Source organism: Ammodytes marinus, assembly GCF_949987685.1.
Source record: "Ammodytes marinus genome assembly, chromosome: 24".
Lineage (NCBI taxonomy): Eukaryota > Metazoa > Chordata > Actinopteri > Uranoscopiformes > Ammodytidae > Ammodytes > Ammodytes marinus.
Genome location: NC_137228.1, coordinates 6,872,404 through 6,895,105, shown reverse-complemented (window position 1 = coordinate 6,895,105; position 22,702 = coordinate 6,872,404). Strand labels below are relative to the sequence as shown.

The following is a 22,702-nucleotide window of genomic DNA, read 5'->3' as shown; positions in this document are numbered from 1 at the left end:
TCCTGTCAACAGATTTTTTACATTATCTGGACGATGAGCGGCTCGACGTCCACAGTAAAACTCGATACTTTCTGGGCACCTCAATATCATTTGGACGTTTGAATAAAAGAATATGAACTTTACGGACAGCACGTCGTTGAAAATATCGTGCCCTGCTTTGTTTTTTTAACTTGTTTACGTCGAGGGGAGTGGGTAAGCAGCTTCTTTCTTTTCACATCACAGGCCAACCTTTTCCAAATACATTAACTATAAGAGTTATTCTTTGACTGAGCTAACGTTAGCTTGAACCATCCAAATATACATTATTACATTAGTAATGCTCGCTACCGAAATGGGAGACAGCTAGGTCTACAAGACTCATGTTTTTTTTCTTTGTTTTTTTCTCTTCTCGGTTTTTAAAACAGTACGTGTAATAAAGCAATGACAGGCTACCCGAAACGAGGTTATTCACCTATACGCCTTTATTTGTTAATACTCATTGGCCATTGATTTGAATTATAGTTGTCTTCTGTTTAAACTAAAATGGCTGCAGTTAATCTAACCTTGACATTTGATAAATGCATTTCGAATCTGTTGCAAAATGTTATTGCATTGTAATAGACAAACGATGCATATTTGCATCACCAACTTGACCTCTGTTTAGTGCGACATAAACTATGCACATTAACATTTTTTTATAAACTTTTTATTTGCTACTGAAAAAAAAATCTTATTAGGAATAGATAAAGTAATTGATTATCCATCTACAGGCCTACAATGACAGCTGAGTTAAAATCTTATTTACTGCATGGCTAAACACCGTTTTACAGGCTTCATACCGATATCAAAACAGCCACTGACTCGTCTTGACGGGGCGCTCTCCACTGCCTGGTGAATTTCATTGTTCCTCTCCCCCCCACCCCAAGGATCAGCTGATAGCAGGCGGGTGGATGGATGGATGGATGCAGGGCTGAGGTTGGACGGATGCTGGCCGCGCTCTAGTCTAGCGGGGGATTCATATTACACTGGTGCTGCTGTGCGCGGATGAATGCCCCTAGAGCCTGTGATTTTACCGCCGCAGAAAGGACTCCATGTCGTTCTTGGTAAGAAAAGAATATCCCTCCGCATGTATTATTTATTCGATTTTTTTCTTATATTTAAATGTTTTTTTGCCTGCGTGCCCCCGTGCGCGCGCCCGCTCAATAGTGACCTAGTACATGTGCAGTCACGAATCAATTGGCTCGCGCTATTGCCTCTTGGGATACAGCTGATTCAGGCAGTCTTTTAGAAAGTGCATTAAAAAGGATGAGCTTCCGGTTAGCGTGCACACATATAGATATGAGAGTTATGTGAGCTTTCAGATACTCTTGACATAGTTTGTCTGAAAGGTGTAGCCTCGTTTCATCTGCATTTATCTATGGTATGTGTTGGTAGAGATGGGGGAAAATATGAGATATTTATATTGGCTCTCTATGACACACACACACACACACACACACACACACACACACTTGTCTACTGCATTTGTCTATATTATGTTATATGTTAGTAGTATAGATATGGGGAAAATACAATATAATGATATTGGCTCTCTATGCAACACACACACACACACACACACACACTTGTGTATTGCATTTGACTATATGTTAAATGTTGATAGTGGCTCTCTATGCAACCCCTCACACCTAATGGCTCCATCTAACTATAAACGTTGCTCTTATCGCACATGGGTCAGTCAGCTGCCTCTGTGCTTGCTTGTTATCATCACGCTGCTTCTCTCTCAGCTAACCACTTCCGATAAAATGCCTTGTAAGTGCCTTCACAACCCATACCCCCCCCTCCTTGATGCTGGCCCTCTCCACACCTATCTCCATGTTTCCCATCCATTTTCCTCCCTTGTCCCTTGGTGGGGCATGTTGTCTCACCTCTGCTCCCTCCTTCCACCCCCCCTCCCCCCTTCATTAGGACTGTTCCTGCATCTCCCACGCTCAGGTCCAGCCCCTGGACATAGACGAGCGCTATGAGGACACCAGCCACCACTTCCTGGTCAGTAGCAGCCCGGACAATGCACGGAGACAGGCGGTGTCCAACTGAATGTCTTCACTATTCATTTATCATGTATCTGAAGTTGCCTTATAAAGGTGTTATAGACAGTGGCACCACTGCACCTGGTAATGCTATTGGTATCTCATAAAGGGGAAGCCTATATCAAATTTACCATTATGACATCATCTGATTTCTTTAATTTTTTTTTTCAAATCTGATGAAGCTTTTCCAGAGCCGGCTGGTTGCATAGCACACGTACACTGAACATTATTTGTACAATTAGTGGATTGCTCCAAATAACCCAAATAAATTTTATTTTATTTTATTTATTTTAGGATTACAACAGAAAGTTTGCCTTTTTTTACAACATAATTCTATAACTATAACTATTCTAATTGCAATTCTACAAACTGTCTGATGCTGGAAGAGACCCATAATTTACTCTGTCCCAAAACACCTGTCCGCATCACTAATACTGCAAGCATCCCTACCTTTAGCAGCCATCATCCCCTCACACATTACCTCACCACAAAGTTGGTTATTGTGTTAGAAGCATTACACTGGATTATTTGAATATAATTGGGAGGCTTTGTGTGGATGACTAGTCAATAAAGAGAATTAATTTCCAGGTAGATATCTTTCTTATTGTTTTTATGTTGTAACCTTATCCACCCCACATTGCCTGCTCCCTATTCTCAGTGACTTGCGCTGTTACACCTCTTGTCTGTACTAAATGTGATCTTCACGTTTGTTTCAGTTACAGTGAAGCGACCGGCATGTCGGGCTGAACTAAACCAACAACTTAATCTTAGTGTGAATATTATCCATACTTAAATATTTGTTGACCAGTGTTTTTTTTTCTTCTGTATGTGTGCATACCGGCAGAGCTCTGACGGGTCTGAATACACTTTGCAAGGGCCAGCAGGCGGTGATGACATCACCCGGCTGTCAGTGGAGCCCGCCCACTACCAGCTACTGTCTGAGCTGGGTGAGAAGAACGCCACTATGCACACTTGAGTCAGGCCTTCTAAAGATCATTGTAAAGAGTTTAAATCAGTAGCGTCTTGATGACTATCTAGCATGCCATAACACCACTGCTTTGATTCCAGCTGGTGACCATTGTTGCGTTTCTTATCCCCTTTTATTTCCCTATGTTTCATGTCTGCCTGTTAGCTTTTAACTTATCCAATAAAGGTGAAAATGCTTAAAACAACTTTAAAATTGCACATATTGAACCCAGATCTTTCAGAAAAGCTGTCAATACAGTCCGATTCCTCTTCTAAGTCAATGCTTTTGTATGACAGGGCGGGGCTTCAATAACATGAGCCAGGTGGACATGGCACGTCACATCCCTACTGGCCAAATGGTGGCCATCAAGCACACCAACCTGGACGACTGCACAGAGGAGGAGCTGCTGCAGCTTATGGTGAGGAAGATCTATTTACAATTAATTTTGTGTTATTCCTCAAAGCTTCTAAATGCTTATTGGGGCTAAATGCTTCTTTAAACCCACAATCGGCTACTAACTGTTTTCACCCCGGTTCTGTATGTGTCTGATTGTGTCTCAACCCCTAGAACGAGGTACTGCTGTCCAGGCTGTTCCGTCACTCCAACCTGCTGACCTCTCGCCTGGTTTTCAACTCCTGCTGCCAGCTCTGGGTCCTCACACCGCTCATGGCCTACGGTCAGCCACTGCCACACCTTGTTGTTTTGTCCTTAAAAAATCGAACACGCTTTCTGGACCTGCATCAATAGTCTATTTATTAATCTGTCAATTTACAGAAAATTCAAGTCAAAAGAATATCTTTTTAAGTCCACTTTTCTAATTCTAGCTCCTCAAATACAATGACTTTTTCTTTCGTAGGCTCTGCAGACACCTTACTGAAAAGCCATTTCCCGGATGGAATGAGTGAATCCCTGATAGCGTACCTTCTGTACGGCGTGCTGAAAGCGCTGGAGTACCTGCACCAGATGGGCTACGTTCACCGGTCAGTGGGACAACACAGGGAGATCAGACACAACTCTATATAAGGAAAACACAAATATATCTCGTATCTTAATGTGTGTGGACATGTTGCTCTCCTGTTAGGGGGGTGAAGGCCAGTCATATCCTGCTGTCTGCTGAGGGGCGTGTCTATCTGTCGGGGCTCCACAGTGTTTACAGTATGACGCGCGATGGGAAGAGGGTGAGGGCGGTGTACGACATGCCCCACCACAGCCCGGCCCTGCTGCCCTGGCTCAGCCCAGAATTACTGCGACAGGTCAGGACTCGCTAGATTAAGACAAATCGCATACCCTTTTCTTTTTTCTATTCTACATACTAAATCTGACCATAAAAGGAATCTAGTTAGCATGCAGTAGGCATACAATTGGGACACACTTTTACTTATTTATTTATTTTTGTCATAACATTGCACCTTGAGCTTGCCTCTTGCTTTTATATCCGTCCCATCCCTCGTCGTCACTTCCAGTACACACTGGATTGTTGGTCAGAATCGGCCAAATAGCATGCAGACTTTAACACTAAAAATCTCAGCGGGATGTAGTTGACATCCGCATATTTTTATGCATATTAAATCTGACCACGAGAATTGGGACATCCTAAATCCTAAATCTTTTTTCTACCATACTAAATAGCAGTATGGGTATTGGAACGCAGCCAGAGACTCCTGAGTATACGCTCAACTAAACTATTGAGCTGGTGCATTATTTATGGCCCCATTCTAATGTATTGTGTCTCTCCTCTCGCTCTGGTGTTGCCCTCAGTAGGACCTACACGGTTACGGAGTGAAGTCGGATATCTACAGTTTAGGCATCGTGGTCTGTGAGCTGGTCAGCGGCAGGGTGCCTTTCCAGGACATGGCCCCCACCCAGGTAATGAAAATGCTTCCATAAGGATAAGTGACTGCATATTTTTCATTTTTATTTCTTTGATTTGCACAATTTAAAATGTACAGAATGACAAAGCAAAACAATGTAGAGAGAGAGAGGCAAAAAAAAAGTCAATTGTGGCCATATTTGAAAACTTCAACTAAATAATGAAAACCTTTTATGGAAAACCCCAAACAAAGAAAATAATCAACAACATAAAAATTGACAAATAAAAACTAATAAAAGAAAAAAAATATATATACAGTACGTATTTGAAGAATCCACAAAAATGATGAGAAAATAGTATTGAATAAAGAACAATGTGAGTGTATATTAGTTGGTGTGTTTGTGACCAGGATTTTGGGTCATATGTCACTCGCAGTGAAACAAATATATCACGGATAAAAAGTACACAAAGGTGTCTGGTGCAACTGGTAAGAACTGATTCACAGTTCACCCTCTAGTTACATTATTTGCACAGTTTGCGTCAGCGTTTTCGAATCTTCCCACCCAGATGCTGCTTCAGAAGCTGCGTGGCTCCCACTGCTGCCTGCTGGATGTGGCTCCCTTCCCCCTGGGTGAGCAGCTGGGGGGGCTGAAGGTGTCTCGCTCCGGGGTGGACTCCGGCATTGGAGAGAGCGTGGCCACCGGCAGCCTTACCCACAGCGCCACTGCACCGCCCACCGACCGCCCCCAGAGCCCCGGGCCCAAGAACCACTCTGTCACCCTGCACAACCTGGTCCAGCTGTGTCTGCAGCAAGAGCCCGATCGCAGGTCCTTTACTGCACATTTAAAGGGCCGGGTCGGCTTTATCGCAGAATTGATCTGTTTGAATTGATCATTGCATGTATACACTACAAACTTTATTGTGAATTTGTGTTTGTGCTGTTTTTTTTCTCATCCGTCAGACCGTCGGCATCTGCACTGTTGAGCCACGCTTTCTTCAAGCAGGTGGGGTTTACTTGTTGCGATGCATGCCTTTTTAGTTAAGCAGAAAGGAACACTGAAATACTTTAATTAATGTTATCAATGTAAGTAAAAAAGTAAAGTATTAAAAATGTCATATACCATTTTCTTATTTTATTTGAATTGTTATATGTTTTGCTGTTCCGTGACAGGTGAAGAGACACACCAGGAGCTCCTTCCTCAGCCTCATGTACCCAGCAGTGCCCGTCTCCAGCCCTGAAGAGCCAGTGTCCTGCCCCCCCGCCCCATCCTGCCACGCTCCCATGTCAGCCGACACCGCCGAGGCCGTGTGGGACTTCTCCTAACCCCCTAACGATTCTCCAAAATCCCAGACTAGCAAGCCAAACACGTGACAATCAAAAGCAAAGCAACGAGGCCAAACGCTACTGTGCTTTTATTATTATTATTTTTTATTATTAACCTAAAACTCTGAGCCTTTTTTTTAAGTAGTTTTGTAGTTTTTTATTTCTATTTTACGTGTTTGACTGATGCATATGTTTTTTTTGCGTCATGGGAAGGTGACGTGATGTGAAAAGTGCTGGATCAAACGAAGCTGCTCTGATCCTATACTAAGGATCTATGATAATAATAATACTGAACTGTCAACAGCACACACCACAAAAGACTGATCAGTTGACTGATAATCACGCACTTCCTCTTAGGTAAAATCCACCCAGAAATACTTCACCGGTGGAAATATGAAGGTGTATTGAACTCTGAGATCCTGTAAATGTGCAAACACTTTTGAAATCGGTTCATCCTAGCCTGAGAAAAGGCCGAAAGAGTGTTTTATGGTCTCACTGTTTAACCCTACATTTTCCCATGTGTGACATGGTAAAATGTAGGGGTAAGGATTAACAGGACAGCTTGGCCAAGGGAAGACTGAGGGAAGAAAAACCTCATTCCTTATATTATAATAGCGATTTTATAATGATAGAACGTGGGTGCTGTAGGGGTGAAGTATTCCTTTAAAGGCATTTGCTCTAAAAAGAATATGTGTGGGATATATATATAGTATTTTTATTAATTAATATCTGTTCTCCTCTCAAGGCCTTGAAGGACAGGTTTTGAGATACATAAAGCATATATTCACAACACGAGAATATATGGTCATCTATGTAAGATGTTTTTCAACTGAGAGTTTAACAGGTGGGAGTGGGGGTTGCAGGGCGAAATATGATCTGTGTCAAAATTCCTACTGCTTCTTGGAGGCGTAATTTCAAATCCTAACGTTATGAACAGTTCAGATTCAGTGGGACTCACACTTTGAGAGAATACCGTTATCCCCAATGTCCACTGTGGAAATGTCCTAAAGTATTGGAACTACATTCATAGGAATTTATATATGTATCGATCTATACCTTTTAGGTTTTATTAAGGTAGTTTTTGAGACTTGTTTTTACCATGTCCAAAACTTTTAGAAGAACAGGCCACAATCAAAAGTGTAAATAATAAGTTGTCGCTGTATGTTTGAACATTTATGCACATAGTGGTTATGTGTACATGTCCTTACGCGTTTTCCCTATTAGCAAATAAGACGATGTGTTAACCTTACTCTGAAAACCAAGAGTTTATATAGTGTTCCATGTAGGAGTTACAAACCATCAGTGGATTAAAACCTTCCTTACCTTGATTATCAGTGATAAGAGATAATATAGTATTTCTACTGTGCTCCGTGACCACTTATCCAACAATGCCTTTATGTTAGAATGAAACCTGCATTCTGAATACGGTGATCTATCTGTAACTGTGATTACGTGTACTGTGTGTGAGAACTGTGAATTGCAGTGCACATCAAACATGGTAGCTGTATGAGCCTTATATATATTATTATAAATGTATATACAACATTTGATTTCTAAAATTTCATAAGCCTTGATTGATTTCTTTATGTATCTGTGCTGAAAAATACGAGAAAAATACCTGTTCTGCTTTGTCTCAATAATTAGAAGTATTTATTCATATCAATCTCATATGGATTTCTGCACACAGTGGCAGCTTTATCTATACAGATAAGTATGGGATGCTCCCAAGGGTTGGACTGATATAGGAGACTGTCATCTTCTGACTCACTTTCCTCCGGTAATGTTTAGGGTCTAAATGCTGGGAAGTGATTTAAATCCTGGAAGAGTCATGCCCTGAAATCAATAGTCATGATTAACTTATCGCAAGTTCATGTCACTGTTGCTGCTACTTTTGTAGGTGCTACAAGGAATTTTTTAATATTTCTGAAACGGTCCAATTTTTCCTCTGATGATCATAAATTACATGTAACAGCAAACGAGACCATCAGTGTAAAGAATGCTATTTTTATATAGTTTTTCTTAATGCCTTCTTTGACTCATGGGTACGCTCACCCAGGAACAACAGCTGGCGTTGTAAAAACCCAACCGCTTTAGTCCAAAGGGGGTGCAAGAATGAACACAAACTGAAAGTTCCTCAGAGCACCTTTAAAACTAACTGTTCACCCTAAATGGTTTTGGCTGGTGTTTGGGGTTAGCCAGTAGCGGCAGGTGAAAGCACATGCAAGTACAACAGTGTTTTTTTGTTGTTGTATCATTTATTATAAATAATATTAATTATGTAAATCTTATAAAATACTGTAATTCATGTATTTATAGTGTTTTTTGAATATGCTCCATGGTAACTATGGAACACAAAGTTGGAATATTCAAATAAATAGAACCTAGAACACCAATTGTTTCTGAACATTCTATGACATCACAGAGCAAAAGGCATTCTAACCAGAGCTCACTTCAGACCACACAGTCTAACAAACCAGTAGGAAAACAGTACTTCGTAAGAGACCTAAATATCTAGAGACAATGTTCATGAGAAATATCAAGAGAATGATGGGAACTTCACCATCCATTACCGAGGCATCTAGGGCACCACCACTAGATCCATCTCAAGTGGAGATCGAGGAGGCTATGAACATGGTCTACTCAAATTTTGCATCTTCCATAGAGCAAAATGTGGCAACAGGACTTCATAGTCCAAAGGCTGGATTTGGAAGAAATGGACCATGGGAAAAAGTCGAGAACCCCTTTGCTACTCCCATGTATCCGACCCCACCTCCCCGTGATGGAAGAAGAGCTGAGAAGATCCAACCACCAGCTCTCTATGAAGGGAGGTCTTCAACATCTCCCCTTTATGTCACTATAAAGACACGTAGGGTGTCTTCAGTGAGGGTTCCAGTTCAAGAGCAGGCTAAAGGGAGGACCCAAGAGGCACAACGGTCCACACTGGACTCCAAGAAATCTTCAGCAGATGTGTGGGCTTCAAAGTCCAGCGTGGCTTCTAGTTGGCCCTCAAAGCTTCCCAGTTCTTCTGGAAAAGTGCCTTCACGCAAGAGTTCTCTCCCATGTATCCTGCAGAAGACAAGTGGTGGCCAGGTGATTGAACCGACGGTGGTGTCAGAAAAGACTGGAAGCAGCAGGTATCCGGTAGTACGTGGAGGACTGGCACCGATCAAGACAAGAGAAGAATGCTGGAGGCGTTCAGGAGGACACAGTCTTGAATAGACATGGCAATCTGCAGCAGAGGGGGGGGGGGGGAACTGTTTGAATCTAGCCACAATTTAGCTCCCCAAAACCACACAGACTCTAATCTAAAGCGTGAGCTACATATCACAGGAGACAGGCGTATGCAGTGACATTGACACTTTGAGGCATACTATCACTATGGAATATACTTTGAGTTTTCTGAAAAATGTGGCCTTAACCTAATGTATACGTCACACCAAGTACCCATCTGTGCAATGGGGGCTCGAGTGTGGTCTTTCCCAAGACTTTTCCCATCTGCACCGGCTTGAGTGTATGGAGTTTTTTATTTTTTTTAATAATTACATAAAAAACGATTCAATTAATAAAATATATGAATCGAAATTGCACTGTTGTTGTGTTGTCTTATTCATACGTAGTAAATTAGTACATTCTTAAAATAAATGTAACACTCACCTAAATGACTGAGTACATTTACATTACAAGGGCTAGTGAAAGAAATGTACGGCAGCAAAGGACAGGAAACCTTTTGTTCTGAAATTATCTTCCTTAAAAGTTCAAAATGACACCTTTTATCAAGTCATTATATCAGTCATTAGGCTATATCAGTCAGTCATTATATCAGTCTTATGTTTTGTCAATAAACTAAATAAAATAAACTATTCTTCTGGGGAGAGCTGGGTTGAAGCTGTACTCCCACTACTTCAAATGGGCTAGTTTCTGTTAGAAATGTTTGAGAGAAAATTCAATAAGAATTTAGAAATGGGTTCAAAGCTGATCTACACCTTCAAAAAAGCTATGCGCTTTTACAACATTACTTTGAATGAGTGGAGAGCAAGGAACTTTGAGTAATGGTTAATGTCTGAAAAGATATAAGATATTAGGCACACATTACTGTATGTTCACAATATGATATCATTTTATTTTTTAAATCCGCAACCACCCTATTCCTTGAGAGAGAGAGAGAGAGAGAGAGAGAGAGAGAGAGAGAGAGAGAGAGAGAGAGAGAGAGAGAGAGAGAGAGAGAGAGAGAGAGAGAGAGAGAGAGAGAGAGAGAGAGAGAGAGAGAGAGAGAGAAACATGGAGCATTGGAAACACTTCCACCCATAGATAGTAAATAATAGCTTCCACCCCATTCTTCTGATAAAACAGCAGTTGTCTCTTCCTCCAATAGATGGCGATACAACACCAAAACATACTGATGGAGCTCCACATCTACAACGTAAAGTGATTACACTGTCGCAAAACACCGACTACAAGCCACATATTGTTTTCCTTAAAGCAAGTTAAATGCATGTGTACCTTTATTGCATACGCTATACAATTATCTTTTTTCCAGTATTGAAACTGAAGTTTATTAGTATGAATCATAATAATATGTGCACCAGTCACCGCAGTGTAGGCCTACTGTGTATCCGCTTCGTCTACCAAATTAAAAGTTCGTCTAACATTGTGCAGCATATAGGCTACACATAGAATATGCACATGCATACCCCATACAGTCCATAACATAGACCTTGTAGTTAAGTAACCTTTATTTAGACGGTGTAAAAACCACACACAGAGTAGAACTGTTTTTTACAGTAGGATACTGCAGAGGATTTAAATGTCCTAGAAGATAGATAGATTTGTGAATATAAAAATATTGTGTTGTTCCCTGCGTGTTGTGAATATTCCCCATTTATATGGTGCTTTCAACGTGGCCTGTGTCTTATTTTGAAATAAACACAACTGTACTTTGACAGGAAGTTGTTGTTGGTTGTTTGCGCGGTTTGTTTGTCGGCAACTTGACACATTTACAACAACTCTGGAGACGGCGTTAGTGACAGTTATAGGCTTTTCCTCGTACAGGTGAGTGGTCTTTCAATTTGTCGACGCTCTTAATACATTTTATCAGGTATACATGGGTTTATTATTTTCATTATACGGTGGTTTATGTAGCAGGGAAGGCTTTGGAGGACGAGGCGTTTCTGTCACATGAGTAGGAGTAGGAGGAGGAGAAAGGGAGGCGGAAAAAAAATAGCAATAGAAATAGGCATTTTTGACAGCTAGCTCTTTAGCTAGCTTGGCCAGGTAAGGTCGACTGATACAGTAATGTTTACCGGGGATAACTGGAGACGTCGTTCGACTGTAAGTCGAGTGACACTGCTCGTAGTTAATTTGTAGAGCACACACGACAGAACGGGGCATTATTAATGGTGTGTGTGTGTTTTTAAAGCCACCGTTGCCTTGGTCTGCCTTCGGCTCAAAGTACACAGGGAGAAACTGTACTGGAGTTATTTGGTGGCTGTTAGCTGCTAGTGAACTGTTACGTTTGACAATACGACAGCCTAATTGCCTGTGTTGTTATTTTAGCGCTGGGATATACCACTGGGAATTCCCTCTTTCGCTCTACCGAGAAGAGACCGAAGAAGTGGACGTACAGAGGCCCAGCTGCACGAAGCCTTCCCCGGGACACTGATGCACAGCTCTGCCCTAGGCTCTGCGATGGAATAATATTTCGGAAAAGTTTCTGCTATAACACGTCTACCATCGTCCCTTTTTTCTTCTTCTTTTTTTCATCCCCTGAAGGAGTGTTGCACCTTTTGCTAGAGCGAGATAGCTGCATAGTCATGATGTTTTTAATTGAGAGGTTCAGCTCATGACGGAGAAGAAGCATGGAGCAGTGACCTCGGTGTGGACACTACAGCCGGACGGTGGTCAGTCACTGGCACCAGCATGGCATCCAAGGAGAGACTGTACGAGGTCTGGACGCTCTACTGCACTAAGGTAAGGCTTATTCCTGTGTACACACACACACACACACACGCACACGCACACGCACACGCACACGCACACGCACACACACGCGCACACACACACACACACACACCCCACACTACACACACACTCCCACTGGATGTTCTTTTGCCCTAAGGGAAATGTCATTAGGTGAAGTAATGGATTGGGTGCTTATTCTTTAGTGGCATTTATGTTTTTTTTTTAAGTCTAGGGTTATAGACTCAGTGGCACTCTCTGGAAGTAAGAATCAATGTTGGGTTTTCAAAGCATGTGCTGATGGACATTTTTAAATGATTGCCAATTGCTTCATTGCAATGTTAGCATGCTGTTATACCCTTTTTCTAGAATCCATAACCTCTCAAAATGCATATATAGTATTCTAAAAAGGACTTTAAAAAGCTCAGGTTAAACAGTCAGGCATTAGCTTTCACATCCTTAAGGATTTATTATTGGTAGGGGACACATTAGCTTTATAAATGAATAATGGCTTCACAGAATGTTACATAAGGTCTGGTTTAACAGATAGTTTCCATGTCGCTGTGGTCAGGGAGGAACCTCCATCATGATTGGTGCTGAATAAATAATATGGGATATTTATTTAAAAAGTCAAAACCATCCCCCTTAATTCCACTCACATTTCCAACTTGACCATTAATCATATACAACACGCACACACACACACACACACACACACACACACACACACACACACACACACACACACACACACACACACACACACACACACACACACACACACTAACGCTATGTGGTCTATGTGAGGCTCAGGCTATAAATCAATTTATAGCAGGAAGGTCTGGTAGTGTGGCGGGGAATGCTGCAGGGGCATATAGGATACGGCTTGGGTTTTTACAGTGTACATGAATGAATGACATTTTACCCGAGAGAGAGACACATCGCCCCTTGGGTCAGCTGTCGGCTACATTTAATTCAGCTGGTGATAAGGCATGCGCAAGTCCCGGCGTCCAATCAAAATGGCCCGCCAGAGCCGCTCCTCACGTGAGTCTGGCTGCAGTCGCACATTTTAGTAATCCCCTTAAAACAACAACAACAACACACACTCACACACACACACACACACACACACACACACACACACACACACACACACACACACACACACATAATAACAAGGCCGTTTCCTGCAAGTTTAGGATATGACAGCGAATAATCCTCACCCTGAGAAGTCAAGTGTGCAAAGCTGGAATGCTGACACAGGCAGAATATCTAATGCCGGCTGCGTGGGTGTTTGGAGTTCACGGCCGATGTATACACACATACAGACGCACTCCAGTCCTCCTCACCCACCTACTCACACTTGTCAGTCACAGTCATTTGTGAAAATGCCAGCAATTGCCGCAAGCGTACACACATTGCATTTGTTCTAGCAGCAGCAGCAGTGTGTATTTGCATCGACACATGCATTACACAGAGGAAGAAGGAGCGTTTCATTTCATCCTGGCGGCGGGCCAAAGTCAACCGGCCCAATATTTCTCTCTGCGTGAGGCCAAAGAGATGCTGAGAGAGAGAGAGAAGCATTTTTGTGTATAGTGAGCTGTCTCTCTCCCCTGAGCCGCTTAAAATGTCAGGTATGGACGTTGGGTAACTCTGCACTATATGTACAATATTATGTGCATGCGTGCCTGTGAGGGTTGCCAGGATATGTTTGCTGGAAGGAGAAAACCTGCAGTCACGTGTGCCTAAATCAGATGAGGAATGTTGGTGTGAGACCCCCCCTCCCTCTCCCCTGTGTCCCACTGAAGGGTTAATTGTTTCCCAAACCAACCAACCTTAGCCTTTTACCTCCCCTTCCAAGCCTCATGTTGTCTAAAACACAACAAGCTTCTTATCCATCTTTACTAGTGTGTGTACATGAAAACAGTAGTTGTTTAAGTTAGACACAGTATGTTCAATAGATGGTATTCAATTGTCATGCCATACTGTATTGTTCTATTATGGTTTTTATTCTTGTTCTCATCACAGCGCCCTCATGCCATCGCTCTGTTTAATGATTGACAAAACAGCAGAGACATCACTTGCCTTCCGTGTCAGAGGTTAACACTTGCTCTGTCTCTCAGTCCGATTATTGTTGATGCTGATTGTAGCCCAGTTATCCCATGCTAAAATGTGGGACTTAGCTTTTTAAACGATGCGTCGATGAATGTGGCAGTAATTCGGTCTTGTGACAGACTATAATAATATTAATTTCAGGCTACGTTTCTAGTCAGCAGCAGTGGCAGCTGTGTTCACATATTGATGATGAGGTCACAGCATTTTTGGGTTGAGCAGCTGTGGCATCAAAGTTAGTGTGTTGAGGAGTGTGTAGGAGTTGGTACGCCCATGGAAACTGGTGCTCCATGATATTAACTTTTTCTAATGAGGGTTATTTTTTTGGACTTTGATTATCCTGGTTACCCCTTCCATTCTTACCCTCACATACACATTTGTGAGGGTCGTCAACTGCAGCGCAGGGTTGGTGGGTCGATCCCCCGTCTCCCCGCCGCATGCCCAAGGGTCCCTGGGCAAGACACTGAATAGCTCCCGATAGTAAGCTTGCACCCTGCTTGGTAGCTGCTGCTATCTGTGTATGAATGTGTGTGTGATTGGGTGATGTGTAGTACAAAACAATGTAAAGCGCTTTGAGTCTGTGAAAAACCAGGGGAAAGCGTTATACAAGTGGAGTCCATTTACCATTTACACATTGTAGGAGATTGTTAATAGCATCTGTGTTTTAGATAGTCTGAACCAACTAATCATAATATTTCAAATAAATAAAAAAGACAATTAGAACCTCCAGTAGTTGCAGAGGCTGAAACCAGCTCGCTTTTCAGATCTGTAAAGGGCTGAGAGGTGACAGACAGACGGCACTAAGGCCGTTATGTAAGCAGCGATCCTCTTAGCTGCTCCGTCATTGGTCCCTGAAACAGTGTTGTCCGTTTAGCACGCGGAGCTGCTTGTTGCTGCCTGACTCTATACAGTGGCAACAACCACACATCTTTCACCACTGTATTATCCAAAAGGACTTGTCAGATAAAGTGGAGCTTAGCATCACATCTGAATAATGCCACTCACTCACTCACTCACTCACTCACTCACTCACTCACTCACTCACTCACTCACTCACTCACTCACTCACTCACTCACTCACTCACTCACTCACTCACTCACTCACTCACTCACTCACTCACTCTCTTTTAAGGGCTTTGTCTGCCGCAGAAAAAGCCCATTTAATTCCCAAACCACAGGGAACATGCCTGGGCAGCCAGGCGCATCATTTCACCTTCCAGTGGCTTTAAAGCTCAGTCCGGCGGTATCTTCATTCTGGTACGGATATCCTCACTCCCTTTTAGGCGCTCACAAACCACCAGGGTTTTCTGGTTATTATTTACAGAACCTAGGTCTTGTTTTGCACCCTATACCCTGCAGAGTAAGCAGCTTTTTGACTGTATCTAATATAAGAAGTGCCCACAATTTGTATAAACAAGTAGATTACTCGGGCCCTTGTTTCCGGCTCTGCTGCTTATTTGCTTGTTACAGCAGTCTAATCACACACACACTCTCACAGACACGCGCACACACACGCACACGCACACGCATACACAGGGCAGAGAAGCTTTCACACTCTTTGGTTTATGTGCTGTTCCCTCAGGCTTGCCTTCTTTCTCAGTGCTGCTGATCAGTTCATTCTGTGCCCCCACCCCCCCACCCTCTACCCCTCCTTTTTGCCGCTCACTTTCCCTCCGCGCTGCTGCTATGAATATCTCTGGAATAACACTGATGTCACTCAGTGCGGTTACATGGCACAACTAGATTGGATTATCACATATATCGAACAAGACACTCGAACGGACCGTGTCACTTGTCTGAGTATACATGGCCTTTAAGATATCGGATAAATGTCCAATGCATGGCTGTCTCCACTATGCTAGGTGGCGCTGTAGCCCTTTCAACCATGCTTTCAACAAGTGTTGAAAGAGCCACGTCCGGTTCTCTTCCGGCAACAACCCATGGTGTAGCCTATTACGCGCAGGCACACAAGCACAGAACGAGAAGTCCGATATGAGATGTCCGATCCCTGTTTACATGCAGAGAGAATGCCGACAACGAACGACTTATCTAGGTGTTCTTATCCGACATCTCTTGTCCGTTATCGTGCCGATTTGTGTGCGAAGTAGATCGGATAAAGGTGTTTACATGCAGTTTAAAAGTCCTGTTGAAGTCTTATTCGTTTAGTTACCCGATTATGAGTCTGCATGTAAACGCACTGACTGACATTGTGTATCAGACATGCCTGGTGTGGTTTTCAGCCCCCTTTTTAAATACACCCATTGGCAGTGACGCCATGGGCCGGAGAGGTGTGTGTGTGTGTGTGTGTCTCCGACTGATGCAATGATGGCAGCAGTAGCAGAAAGGACCACAGCAGCGGTCTTGTAAACCTAAAGGGAGGAGACCTTCATTTAAAACATTGTGGTTTCAGTGACTCCAATGCCACTTCCGCCCAAAATAAGGTCACCCACCCAAACTATAAGCGAGCTTCCATCCCCGACAAGGCTGGCCTGGCTGACCACGCCTGTCTGCACTTTCTGAGCCAAAGACTGTGTGGCTGCAATGCATATATGGGGCAACCAATAATAGATCAATCATGTTAATTAATAATTTATTTTTATGTATCAGTTGTTAAAAAGGCCATCAAAGCTGTTTAGAAGCCACAGTAGATAATGACATAATGTTTCTTATATGTTTGTCATTATTTTCTTATTGGAGGAGAGATTAGTCTGTGTTTAAAACTTGGTCTACTTAAGCTGTGTGTGGTTTTCCATTTCCTTTGCCGTTGACTTTTTCATGCTTTGTCTTAATTTTTTTTTTGTAGATTTCTAAATGAGGCTAATTTGTCATTTTGAGCAATTAAAAAAACAAAATGATTCCACTAACTTGAACGTACACTGTGGAGTCGGTCCGCAAACAGAAGGTTCTGTTTACATTATGTTCCGCAACCTTTTTCTAACTTCTGCATTGTTTACTGGCGTTGTTCTTCATTACTTTTGTTGGCGAGAAGAAACCACAACCAACTGCTGGTCTGTGAACATTACACAAACTAAATAGGGGCCCATTCGTGAAGACATTTGCAACATGGCATTACCAGTGCCTTTTAGTCCTTAAGCTGTTACTATGAAGCTAAAATGCACACAGGCGCAGGTGCCATTAAATAAATGCAGCCAAGAATTTCAAATGCACATCACAGTCAGTGTGTCCTTTAAATTTAAATGAATGATAGCTGTCAATGAATCCGGACCTCTCTCCTTAAGGTGCACTCTCATAGAATCCCTTGTGTCCCTGTGTTGGTCAATAGGGATCTCAGTTTCAAGCATAAAGTGGATTGATCTGTGTTGCTAGTGACCTTTTTAGCTTTTACAGCGGTCGGCTTAAACAGATCATTAGGAATGTGATGTAGTGGCTTGGCAAAAGGCCTATTATGATAATGGATATGTATTGGAGAGGCATGTCATCTGATGGGAATTGTCTGATACACATTAGGGACACAAGTTGGTTGTTAGAGCTGAGACAAGGTGACTGTTGTTGAATTAGGATTCCTGTGTGTGTGTGTGTGTGTGTGTGTGTGTGTGTGTGTGTGTGTGTGTGTGTGTGTGTGTGTGTGTGTGTGTGTGTGTGTGTGTGTGTGTGTGTGTGTGTGTGTGTGTGTGTGTGTGTGTGTGTGTGTGTGTGTGTGTGTAATGCATCAGGCCAGTGATGAAGGGCAGAGGGTAAGCGGAGCCATGTAGAGCAGGGTGTGTCCCTGCCTGCCACAGTCCAAACCCTCAATGGGCATCTGTGTGCTCCCAAGCTGCTGCCTAAAAGAACACACACACACACACAAACACTCGGTCATTCAGTCCCTGCAAGTAGCAAGTTCAGTCACTTGAGAGTGAAGCTGGTGGCTTAAATCATTATCTTCTCATTCACATTCACTTGAAAGACAACACAGTATTCATGGCTTTCTCACTCTAGTCAGGGACTCACGCACTTAAGTCGACACTGGAACTGAAACACGTGGCTGTTGCTTACAGACACACACACACACACACACACACAGACAGAGGCCGGCGTCGCAGGATTGCCCCGATGACTTCATAGGAATTGCTGAGAGCTGGCTTCCTTCTCCGTTCTGGCTGATTCCCCCTCTGACACGCAGACAGAAGCAGTCGGCCTTTCAGCCCCCTCTCTCTCTCTTCTCTCTCACTCTCTCACTCTTTAGCTATATGGCACTGCTATTGCTACCCTGAGAAAAAAAACACTTTTTTTCCATTAACTGTTTTGATATTTTTTGCAGTGGGGATAGCTTTAGTGCAGTGAGATCATTGCAACAGTGGTCAGTGATTGTGTTCTCATTCTCTAGTCTGCTTTTTTCTTTCCCAGTGTGGCTTAATAGATACATGTGCTGGTTATCTTAGGGGCACTTTACACGGTGAAAACGTGACAGTTTTCCAGTTTTTGGTTTAAAAAAAAAACCCCATTCAGACACAATTTATCTGACATCTTCACCCGTACACATGTTTTCAGAGGAAACGGGCCGAAATCGCTGTAGTAGCAGTGTAGCAGCCATGCCAAGCCAATAGTCAGCGGTGACACAGCCTAGTAGATAGCTCTTCCGGTACAATTTGATGCATAAAACCTTACTGTAACCGAAAATTAATGCCACTAACGTTCATAAAGCGGTTGGTGTAAGCTTGGGGTTACAAATATTGTAAAAGACAAGCTTTCTGTCCTCTTATTTCACCGCATTGAACTCGTAAAAACAGAAGACTTGCTGATAGTGAAGGGGCTTCGTGAGCGGATACCTTCCTGTTAGGCGTACTTCAAAATAAAAGTCAACTCACGTGTGTCCAGTGAAATGCTATTAATGTTTAGCCAGTGAAATGCTTTTACTGTGAAGCCGTAGCCTTAATGCTCCTTTTGTTGAACAGTAGCCTAACTTAACCGCTGCACGCTGATAGTGTTTTTAATGTAGAGAGAGCCGTGTCCCTGGCATATAGAAGTGACACACGTTTATTTAGCTAGAAAAACAGGCAGAGCACAAATCTTTCCCCAGCCAAAGTGGCGGGTGGTCTCAATAACTTACTGCGGTAATCGCTTGGACTAAATTGGCGAGTGTTAGCCTATATTTTAGCCCTGCACGTCACTCTCCGCTGATCACAGTGATGGTGCCGTGGAGACACCGTTCATGTTGTCTTTTAACTTTATAACTCGCTTTTGTTGTGGGTATTTTGACAACAAATGTTATAGACTACGCATGTGTGAGGGTGGAGCCGTGACGTCAGCGTTATCAGGGGAAATGGTTTCGGTGTTTACAGGAAACCAAAACCGTTAAGTTTTCCAAAAAATCCTCCCTGGGAGGTGATCTCAAAAACCTGCAGTTTCATGCCTGCGTTTGCTGTTTTCCTGTAAATGATATAGTTCAACCGCGGGAATTTTTCCGCGTTTGCACCGTTTCGTGTTGTCGTGTAAAGTGCCCCTTAGCCTCAGGACACAATTTCTGTTTTGAAGTAGACTGCTGCTTAACGTTGCTTCGAAAAAACCCATGTAGTCGCTTGAAGACGCACATATTGTTCAGTTCATGACAGAACATTTTAATGACAATTTTAATAACTTAAATGTTTTACAAATACAAATTTTAACTGACAGCACTTGAACACATCACAATCTATGTTCCAGACTAGAGATATATTATCTTATCACATAATGACATTACGGTGTGTGTTTCGCTCCACTTTTAGCTCTCACTGACCCCAGATCAGATCCATTAGTGGTAATGCTTCCACTGGATAACTGAAGATTAAATGATCATCATAGTTCAAATTAGGTTACTGGGTAAATAATTGATAAGTTGTTACTGAAATTTAAAGGAAATGTGAAGCATAATTGAATCACTAATTAGCTTCATGTATTGTCTCTTCCTGTTTATGCTGGCAGAACATTTCCTCCTTCACCTCAGTCAATGTGTATGTACTGCCACTGCATGAACTGTGATTTGTATAAGAGCAAATGGTCCCAGGAGTATAATTGTAACGATGTCATGATTATGAGATTTTTGTTATGGACTGTACTGTGTCGTTGCCCTCCATTCTGTGGGAATTGCGGCCGGGAATTTATGAAATGTGGATCACCCGGCTGCTAGAAAAGAAACTCCCCCTCACTATGCAACCGGACCTGTTTCCCACTCTCAACTGTGTGTCATGTTTTTTAGTTCTACGCACGCCAAAAAGATAAGACACATACACACACCCACCAGAGAGATTCCTGCCCTTTGTTTGCCATATTACGATAACATACCATTAAGCATTAAGTAAGTGCTCATTAACTAATGCTTACTTAAGCATAAACTCAGCCTAACAGTTAGTTAGTGCTTATTTTATGTTTACTAATAATTTATTAACAGTTATGTAATGCTTAGTAAATGCTTATTAAGCCTTAACTAACAGTGAAATAATGTCCCCTTAATGTAAAGTGTTACCCATTCCTTCATAAACCACTTCATACATTTTTTTAGTTATGTACAGTGCACTGTATTTCTCTTCTTGGTCTTTTAATCTGAATTTTAGTGCTTTTTTAACCTTGATTTAGCTAGTTACTGGTAAACATAATGTGATAGTGATGTCCTGTCCATTGTCATTATCATGACTTAAGAGAAGACAAAAAAATAAAGTGTGCAGTCTATTGTTCTCTGGCTATAGAACACACACACACACACACACACACACACACACACACACACACACACACACACACACACACACACACACACACACACACACACACACACACACACACTATTGCATCAAATTGCAGACAAGGCCTGTCAGCTGCCAGCTATTTCTGTATTTGATAGATGACAGCCTTTGTCAGCGAAAGCCACAACCTACATCCCATGTTTATTCACTGCCCTTCTTTTCTCTCTTTGTCTTTTCCATGTTCCCAGAGGGATCCAGACTACTTGAAGATATGGCTGGAGATTTTCATCAGCTCTTATGAGCGGTGCCTGGATGTGGACTTTGAAAAGCCACCTTCAAGGTAATCATTTTTATGATACGATATAGTTGAGTTTTTTCGCGTATATCCTCTGGCAACTGCAGAAATACACCTCACTGTCAATCACTGCCATACACTGTATCTTGTTTATGCTTCTTAGTCCTGCACTATCACATGGTATGCCCTCCTGTCTATAATATTACAGATGCCCCTTACTACACAGACCCTTGTGTTGCATTGATGCACAATGCAGTTTTCTTGCAAAACCCAAAATAGCGCGACCGACCACACCAGATACTTTTGTGCAGAGCGGCCAAATGGTTTTGTTCCTGGGTGATGTTCTGATTGACGCTACCATGTGAACATACAGTGTATGTAATGTAAGAGAGTGGCCCCTCGATGACCCCATCAACATTAAGTGAAGTCACATTTTAGAAGTGGAGGCAGAGCCACGTGAAAGGATGGAGTGTGGTGGAGTGGTTAAATCCTTAATCCTTCAAATTTGTCAAGCTTTTTCATATCTCCCTCTCTCGCTCTCACTTCCCTTCTTTCTCCACCTCCGCTGACTCATTTTCTCCCATCCTCTCTCCTGCTTTTTCCTCCGACTCGCTCCTTCATCCTCTTCCCTGCGCCGTCTCTTTGCAGCCCATTCTCCTCTGTCATCTCTATATTTTCTTCCCCTCCCCTCTTCCTTCCTTTCTCGCTGCAGCTGCCACATCTGTCCTGATTTTTCCCACTGCTACTCATTGCATGGATTTGGATGTCTCTCTCTAACTCTCTCTCTCTAACTCTCTCTCTTTCGCTCTCTTTCTCAAATGAGCAGTGCAGCACACATGCCGGGTTCCCTGGGAATTGACGCCTGAATGCAGCAGGATTGCGTGTGTGTGTGTGTCTATGTGTCGTCTGTGTGTGTGTGTGCGCGTCTGTGTGCGCGTCTGTGTAAATGCAGAACAGGGCTTCTTCCAATTTGCCTGCCGTTGTGTATATACGGCTGCTGCTTCTCAATGACAAACCCCCCTCATGATAAAAAGCAACGTTTATAGTGTCCATCTGCTGCTTTATTTTAACATGACAACTTGTCACCATTGCTTCTCTCCTTTGCGATGCATTGCGTGTGTGCAGGCCAGAGGAGGTCCCCCCTGTGTTGACGCTCCTCCCAGACAACATCCTGCAGGTTTTGCGCCACCAGCTGCTGCAGTGCGTCCAGAAAGCCTCAGACGGCCTGGAGCCCGAGCAGCAAAACCTGGCTCTGCTGCTGCTCAAGTTCCTCATCATCATATGCAGGTCTGGACAGCTTACCATACAAGGAAAGATTGTGACCCTATTTTGGTTGCATTGCTAATATTCCTAAGCCAATGACACATAAGCTCATGGTCGACTTTATGTGTTTTCTGAAAAGGAACCTGTCCAACGTGGAGGAGATCGGAACGTGCTCCTACATCAATCACATCATCACCATGACGACCCTCTATATCCAGCAGGTCTGACTCCTCCCTTTTACTCTTGCT

General features: G+C 42.8%; 2 protein-coding genes across 2 annotated transcripts in view; both read left to right on the top strand.

Moving 5' to 3' along the window:
- Positions 1 to 19: 19 nt before the first annotated feature.
- On the top strand, positions 20 to 7,708 carry stradb (STE20 related adaptor beta). The gene is made up of 12 exons (XM_080053283.1): positions 20 to 192; positions 906 to 1,082; positions 1,948 to 2,028; positions 2,914 to 3,016; positions 3,333 to 3,454; positions 3,604 to 3,712; positions 3,893 to 4,016; positions 4,118 to 4,289; positions 4,798 to 4,902; positions 5,414 to 5,673; positions 5,808 to 5,850; positions 6,018 to 7,708. Exons 2-12 carry the CDS (start codon positions 1,071 to 1,073, stop codon positions 6,168 to 6,170), a joined length of 1,284 nt encoding a protein of 427 aa, XP_079909409.1. The 5' UTR covers positions 20 to 192; positions 906 to 1,070; the 3' UTR covers positions 6,171 to 7,708.
- A 4,378-nt stretch (positions 7,709 to 12,086) lies between these two features.
- The window catches only part of nbeal1 (neurobeachin-like 1), a gene marked incomplete at its 5' end in the record, with an annotated part of 43,023 nt that continues 32,407 nt past the window's right edge, over positions 12,087 to 22,702 (top strand). The window contains 4 exons of the mRNA XM_080053121.1: positions 12,087 to 12,137; positions 21,145 to 21,236; positions 22,317 to 22,478; positions 22,594 to 22,675. Coding sequence (XP_079909247.1) covers positions 12,087 to 12,137; positions 21,145 to 21,236; positions 22,317 to 22,478; positions 22,594 to 22,675 — 387 coding nt within the window. The remainder of the gene's footprint in view (positions 12,138 to 21,144; positions 21,237 to 22,316; positions 22,479 to 22,593; positions 22,676 to 22,702) is intronic.

Bases quoted from the DNA above. Each gene is read 5' to 3' on its own strand.
- stradb (XM_080053283.1), top strand. The intron at 3,713-3,892 runs GTCAGCCACTGC...TTTCTTTCGTAG, and splicing joins CACACCGCTCATGGCCTACG to GCTCTGCAGACACCTTACTG. The intron at 4,017-4,117 runs GTCAGTGGGACA...CTCTCCTGTTAG, and splicing joins CAGATGGGCTACGTTCACCG to GGGGGTGAAGGCCAGTCATA.